Source organism: Lucilia cuprina, chromosome 4, assembly GCF_022045245.1.
Source record: "Lucilia cuprina isolate Lc7/37 chromosome 4, ASM2204524v1, whole genome shotgun sequence".
Taxonomy (NCBI): Eukaryota; Metazoa; Arthropoda; class Insecta; order Diptera; family Calliphoridae; genus Lucilia; species Lucilia cuprina.
In genome coordinates, this window is record NC_060952.1 from 89,089,261 (window position 1) to 89,097,628 (window position 8,368).

The following is an 8,368-nucleotide window of genomic DNA, read 5'->3' on the forward strand; positions in this document are numbered from 1 at the left end:
ACAGGCCGCAATTTTCAAGATAATTTGATGAAATTTGGACCAAGCATGTTTTTTTGCACAGGGACAAAGCCTATTGAAAATGGTTAAAATCGGTCCATTATTTCACCTAGCCCCCATACAACCGTACCTCCCGAATCGGGCCCGACTATACTTTACTACTTGTTTTTATTTTAGTTTTGCACCACTTTTCGTAAAAATAATATCACTTTCCAGGTATTTATTTATGTCGCAAAGTGTTATCGAAAATGCTCTATATAAAGTAAAACCTTTATTGAAAATTTTATATTATTTATAAGTGAAAATTTAAAGAAAAATTAAATATAATATAAAAAGTAAAAATTGATTTAAAATGTTCTACAAGAAGTTAAAATTTTCTATGAAAATAAAATTGAATAATTAAAAAAATTACTTCATTACCTTTGTCAAATAGAGTTTGGAATTTTATTATTTAAAATTCAATGCATAAAGCTCATACAAGCATACATACGTACATATGTTTTTATGTAATGAAAATGTATTGAGCAATTGTTTTATAACACAAAAGTAGATACATGTTATAAAATTGAACTATAACTATATGTATATTTTCAATAATAATTGCAGTAAATAAAACACCAAAAAAATTTGTATATTAAAAATAAAATATTTATTAGGTAATAAAAAAAAATGTCTAAAACTACTAACTACAAGAACAATTCTTTGAATTCTTAGACTAATAATGTTTATTCCAAAAAAACAATGTTCTTTCAAAGAACAATAATAATATTAATATAATGAAAAATTTTTAAAACCCTATTTTCTTGACAACAGTTTTTAGGTTTAATAACAAAACTAAATTATATCAAAAGTTTAAATATGTATATGTATATATTAAATTCTATATAGTAATATCGACAATTTTGTTATATATTTGCTTTTTTTTTTGGTATTAGAAATTTGATAAAATTTTTTAAATAAAATGTTGTTGTTTAAACACATATGGGACAAATGGATATATGTGTGTGTTTGTATAGGATATTTTATTTAATATTTATAACAGTTGTTGATGTCCCTAATATAATAAGGATTTATCTTCATACATGGCATCCCAGAGTTTTAATTTTTCAGCTTCTGGCAAATCAATCACTTCCAATTCATCCGAAATATTTAAACATTTGAATGTTGTTGTTGTGTCATCACAACATGTAATCGGTGGCCAATATTGATGTTGTTGTTGCTGCTGCTGATGATTATGAACTTGTTGTTGTTCATCCTGTTGCTCCAACAACAAATTTGTATTGCCATCATTATTGGCACAATCACTAACTTTTTCATCATCATCATCATCATGCACATCATCATCTCCATTAATATGAACATCATGACCATTCACGGGAGAAACATCATCACCATTAGAATTTCCATCATTTTGCATTTGTTTGACAGTATCATCCTTTTCAGTGTGAGTCTGAGGCTGATGATGATGTTGTTGTTGGTATTGCTTTTGTTTGTGATGGCCATTACTGATACAGCCATTTAATGAAGGCCAGCAGACCGCATCCGTTAGCGGTATATTGGGATCGCCACATTCAGCAAATTTCACTAATATTGCGACCATTCGACGTATTGTTGTATATTCAGCGGTGCGATATTTCAGTTTTTTTGCACCCGCATTGTAGAAAAGATACGATAGATCATCAGCATGACAGGTACCACGTACTTTGCGACCACACGTGATGATGCGCATTAAATTGAAATGTTTCGAATCAAAATCAAAACGATACAAATAGGTGGGCGCCGTAGCATATTGACGTCGTGCTAGCAGTGTACGATGTATGCCATGCCAAAAACATTTATATGAAATAAGCTAAAAGCAAAATACACAAATATAAAAAAATTAAATCTACCAGCTTCTTTGTTGGAAAAACATATTTTATTATTAAATACGTATGTTAAAATACTTACATCACTGTATTGCAGTAAGGCTTCACATGATGTTTGCTGATCACCAAAATACATTTGCTTTAACATGCGTCCATATTCCAAACGTTTTTCTGGTGTTAAATTCGCGTCCTGTGGTGGCAAACTCTCACCCTCACCTATTTCATTTAATAGATATGGATATTTTCTAATTTCGGAAAATGCTAAAAGTCCCTCAAATGAATTGCCACCTATTAGTAAAGGTATATTATTGCCCCAATTATTTCTTAACATTTCCAACGGTTCTCTATCGATAACACAATGTTCCGTTTTGTACGGTTCCACGCATGGTCCAAAACTAAAATTCAACCTGCTATGTTGTCGCTCTTCGGTGGTTAATAAATCATCACAGGCTTTTAACATAATACCGGGTTTTAATTGCTTTAGATATGCCAATACATCTGCATCTTTATTTTCTCCCTTATAGCCGGTAACTTTGGCCAAACGATATGCCCAATCTAAGTGAGGTATTTTAGCCCATGGTACCATGGCACAGCCCGACATGGCAACTGCTTTATGAAATAAGTTTTTGGTTTGTTCGGTCAATGTTAAATAGTGTGTTGATGCAGCACCGGCACTTTCACCAAAAACGGTAATATTTTCCGAATCACCGCCAAAGAAATGACAATTCTTTTTGATCCATTTTAAGGCCAAAACTTGATCTTTTAAACCCGCATTACCGGGTATATCACAGCCTTCGTCACCAAGACTAAGGAATCCTGCAAAAAGGGGAGAAATTTATAGATATGTATTTTATCGACAATTATTCAGCAAATGAATGCTATGGACTATACTATAGTATATACTAGCCTATAGACTAGACTAGACTATAGACTAGACTATAGACTAGACTATAGACTAGACTATAGACTGGACTATAGACTAGACTATAGACTAGACTATAGACTAGACTATAGACTAGACTATAGACTAGACTATAGACTAGACTATAGACTAGACTATAGACTAGACTATAGACTAGACTATAGACTAGACTATAGACTAGACTATAGACTAGACTATAGACTAGACTATAGACTAGACTATAGACTAGACTATAGACTAGACTATAGACTAGACTATAGACTAGACTATAGACTAGACTATATACTAGACTATAACTAGACTATAGACTAGACTATAGACTAGACTATAGACTAGACTATAGACTAGACTATAGACTAGACTATAGACTAGACTATAGACTAGACTATAGACTAGACTATAGGCTAGACTATAGACTAGACTAGACTATAGACTAGACTATAGGCTAGACTATAGACTAGACTATAGACTAGACTATAAACTAGACTATAGACTAGACTATAGACTAGACTATAGACTAGACTATAGACTAGACTATAGACTAGACTATAGACTAGACTATAGACTAGACTATAGACTAGAATATAGACTAGACTATAGACTAGACTATAGACTAGACTATAGACTAGACTATAGACTAGACTATAGACTAGACTATAGACTAGACTATAGAATAGACTATAGATAGACTATAGACTAGACTATAGACTAGACTATAGACTAGACTATAGACTAGACTATAGACTACACTATAGACTAGACTATAGACTAGACTATAGACTAGACTATAGACTAGACTATAGACTAGACTATAGACTAGACTATAGACTAGACTATAGACTAGACTATAGACTAGACTATAGACTAGACTATAGACTAGACTATAGACTAGACTATAGACTAGACTATAGACTAGACTATAGACTAGACTATAGACTAGACTATAGACTAGACTATAGACTAGACTATAGACTAGACTATAGATTAGACTATAGACTAGACTATAGACTAGACTATAGACTAGACTATAGACTAAACTATGGACTAGACTACTAGAACATAGACTAAAAATTGTATTAACAATTACTTTTCAAATAATTTGTTAACAACTTACCTAATGGTCCCAATCTGTAAGCAATTGTTACTAAAACAACATTTTCCATCATGATGTAATCCGGACTATATAAATCTCTAGATGCTTCACCCATTTGAAAACCACCACCATAAACCCAAACCAAAACTGGCATTGGTCTGGTGGGCTTTAACTATACAAAAAAAGAAAACACAAACAAAATCTTAATATAAAAAATCAATAAATGCTTAAAAATCCTTTATTAAAAAAAGAACATAAATATGTATGAAAATTTATCAAAATCCTCTGTACTCACCCTTTTTGTATAGACATTTAAATACAGACAATCTTCACGACCTTGAACTTGTTTAATTATAATATTATATTGACAGGGTTTGGCACGTACACGTGTACAACGTTTAATGCCCGTCCAAGGTTCCGGTTCTACGGGCGCTTTAAAACGCAACTCACCCACTGGAGGCTTGGCAAATGGTATACCCTCAAAGCTGTAATATGTAGTGGGACCGTAGAGTGAACGCCATTTAACACCTTTTATTTTGCCATATGTTGTGTCGACAATGACCTTTTCATCTGTACGTAAACGTTTCTGTTTAGTTTTGAACTTGACGTAGCTGCAAGTATAATGCAATAGTGGAATGAAAAATGTTTCTATTAAACTGTTGCATTAACAATATCATTTGTGTTTAAAATTTAATTAAAACAATTTTTTTTTAGTTATGATTATTTTTGCTTAATTTAATATTGAACTGACTGACCTTTACAATAAATGAATAGAGATAGATATTTTATAGTTGTGGGAAAAATTATAGATTAAATTTATTTATTTTAATTTGCTTATCAATTATCAATTTTTTTTGACAGCAAAATTAAAGGTTAAATATGTGAAAAGTATTGTTTATATATTAAATATTCAGATTAATGGAACTTGGACTATAATACAAATAAATACCGATACTTTTGAAAGTTTTTTTTGTAGCTTATACGTCATTAGACTATAAAAAATGTATTTTTATACATAGTAGGTCCGCTTTAAGTATTTATGGCACACGAACCTGATAATCTTTAGCAAACAACTCAGACAACTGACAATCATTTCATAATTATAAATACTTAAGCTGAAATTTGAACTCAAAAGATAAGGTTTTGTTTATTATGCTTAATAAAAATAACTAAGTCCACTTTTTATTTCGAAAATTTCTGTAATTAAGTGCCTTTTTACCAATATCCAATTTGTACCATTTTATATGCTATTTTTATCATTTCCACTGTCATATCCTTTCTTGAATGTCATATTAAGCAGATGTTTGCTTTCATTGAACATACATTTTAATAAAAGAGAAAAAAAAAATTATCAAATAGTATCGTTAAAATAAGCATAATGCGTAGAAAAAATATAATTCAACTAGTGTTGATTTTATGGATCATTTGCATACAGATGATATTCTTTCTGTAATCTTATTTAATAATACCATAAAGAGCTCTATGTACTCACATTGATGACGGACTCAAAATGAAGAGAATATCAATGAAACGAAAGATATATAAAGGAATGTTTTCGCTAAATAACCAATATGTATACTTCAATAGAATACTTATATTTTTAATAGAAATTTGTAATATTGTTTTCATAGGAACTTTTCTATAAATATTCCTTTTAAGAAAATTTTCAAAATATTTTTTAAAGAAAATTTTCTTTTTATAGAAAATTTTTAATAAAGTTTCCTTTTTATACAAAATTTTCAATAAATTTTCTTTTTATAGAAAATTTTTAATAAAGTTCTCTTTTTATAGAAAATTTTCAATAAATTTTCTTTTTGTAGAAAATTTTCAATAAATTTTCTTTTAATAGAAAATTTTTAAAAAATTTTCTTTTTATAGAAAATTTTCATCATAGATAAATTTTCTTTTTATAGAAAATTTTCATCATCGATAAATTTTTTTTTATAGAAAATTTTCATCACCGATAAATTTTCTTTTTATAGAAAATTTTCATCATCGATAAATTTTCTTTTTATAGAAAATTTTCAACATCGATAAATTTTCTTTTTGTAGAAAATTTTCATCATCGATAAATTTTCTTTTTATAGAAAATTTTTATTATCGATAAATTTTATTTTTATAGAAAATTTTTATTATCGATAAATTTTCTTTTTATAGAAAATTTTTATCATCGATAAATTTTCTTTTTATAGAAAATTTTCATCACCGATAAATTTTCTTTTTATAAATTTTATTTTTTAATAGACAATTTTCGAAAAATTTTATTTTTTAATAGAAAATTTTCGATAAATTTTCTTTTTATAGAAAATTTTCGATAAATTTTCTTTTTGTAAAATATTTTCTATAAATTTTCTTTTTATATAAAATTTTCGATAAATTTTCTTTTTATAGAAAATTTTCGATAAATTTTCTTTAATTGGAAAATTTTCGATAAAGTTTCTTTAATTAGAAAATTTTCGATAAAGTTTCTTTTTATAGAAAAATTTCAATAAAGTTTCTTTTAATAGAAAATTTTCAATAATGTTTCTTTTTATAGAAAATTTTCAATAGTTTCTTTTTATAGAAAATGTTCGAAAAATTTTATTTTTCAATAGAAAATTTTTGATAAATTTTATTTTTTAATAGGAAATTTTCGATAAATTTTATTTTTTAATAGAAAATTTTCAATAAATTTTATTTTTTTAATAAAAAATAAATTTTAATTTTTTATAGAAAATTTTCGATAAATTTTATTTTTGTAAAAAATGTTCATTCAATTTTATTTTTGTAGAAAATTTTCGATAAATTTTATTTTTGTAGGAAATTTGATTAAATAGAAATATTCGATTAATTTTCTGTTAATAGAAAATTTTCTTTTAATAGTAAATTTTTCGTAAACATTCTTTTAATAAGATTCACATGGATTTTAGTATTGCTGAAGCAAAATTAGAATTTTTATATTTAATTCATATAGGAAGTACCTCACCCCTTTTCCTAGTATGCCCATATTTGTCTTATATATACAAATATTTCTTTATCAAAGTCAGAAATAGTGGGATGCCACGCCCACTATTTCTTATACTCCTATTATTGCATAAAATTTTCATATTATTACTAAAGTTGATGGTACAAAATTTGGAAGCTGTAGATGTTATAGTGTTTCAAATTTGCGTTATTAGCTAGTAATATAGAAGTGGGATGTGCCACACCCACTTAAGTAAGTTCGCCTTTTTTCCCACAGTATTTACATGAGTGTGAAAGTTGCGTTTAGCTTTCACCACTTAAATTTTAAAATAAAATCAAACCAATTTTTCCTTTCAGGCATAAAGGAATATATTGTAAAAAAATTCAAGGAAATCAGTTTAGCGCTAAAGCGGTTAAAAACATTTGTTGCAAAAATTTTTTGGATATTTTTGTTTATATATATTTGTTGTTAAGAAAATTATCATAAACATGGTTAAAACGTCAAATACTTTTCCATTTCTGATCTGAATGTGACAAATACTTTATTGTGTAGAACAATCTCATAGTCGTATCATAACAATTACATGTATTGAAAAGAAAACAAAAAACACTTCTAAACTTAATAACTGTTGAACTGCTATAATTGTATTGTATTTTAATTTAATTTAATTCATATTATTTTATTTTTTTTTATAAAAAAAAAATACAAATAACATCTACTTAGCTTATCAGAACAAATGGCATACTAATTTTTTTCTACAAATAGATTATAGAAAATACCAAATCCGGTTTATTGTTATTAACAGCAATAATAATTTATAGAAAGACAAACCTTTAGACATCACGACTGTCACTATATCAGTCTAGCAGTCAACCAAACATTCAACAAGTCATACAAAACAAATCAGCCTGTCTTTATGGGATGCGTTTAAAATTAATGATTCGTTATTGAATCATTATGATTGGAATGTATAGAATCATCTGATGCACACGCTACATTAACGCACATACATGATGCTGTAATAGATTGAGTTTATCAATTGGCTGTCATGTGTGTAAGAATGTATTTTTTTCTCTATTTTTTCAGTCTATTATCAGTAAATTAAGACAGAGTTCTTGAAGATGTACAAAACAAATGTTAAGCCAACGTTGTGCCGTTGAACTGTTTAATATTTGTCGTAGACAGTTTAATTATAGAAATAATGAGATTTTTTTTTACCAATGCAGTGATGTATATATAAAAATATTGGTATTTTTAAGTGTTTTTGCCATCTTTACCTATCTCATTTGAATCATAAGTTTATTGTTTTTAAATATTAAGGGAAATTTTGTTTTTGTTTTTATACTTGTTATACTTGTCAGAACTGAATAAATTTGCATATTTGTCTGTTGATTTGAAATGTTATACAGCATTTATTTTATATTAGAATGAGACTGCACCTTTATATGTCTAAAGGTATAAATGTAAAATATTCAAGTGACACTAGAGAAATAAAAAAAAAATAAGATATTGAAATGTTATGCAGAACATTTCAAATATAAAATCAT

General features: G+C 27.3%; 1 protein-coding gene across 1 annotated transcript; it reads right to left on the reverse strand.

The window, feature by feature from the left end:
• Positions 1-623: 623 nt before the first annotated feature.
• LOC111675494 (esterase B1) lies at positions 624-5,116 on the reverse strand. The gene is made up of 5 exons (XM_046947961.1): positions 5,097-5,116; positions 4,173-4,488; positions 3,899-4,049; positions 1,945-2,678; positions 624-1,846 (listed from the first exon to the last, which is right to left on the reverse strand). The coding sequence occupies exons 1-5, from the start codon at positions 5,114-5,116 to the stop codon at positions 1,052-1,054; spliced, it is 2,016 nt and encodes a 671-aa protein (XP_046803917.1). The 3' UTR covers positions 624-1,051.
• Between the last annotated feature and the right edge of the window lie 3,252 nt (positions 5,117-8,368).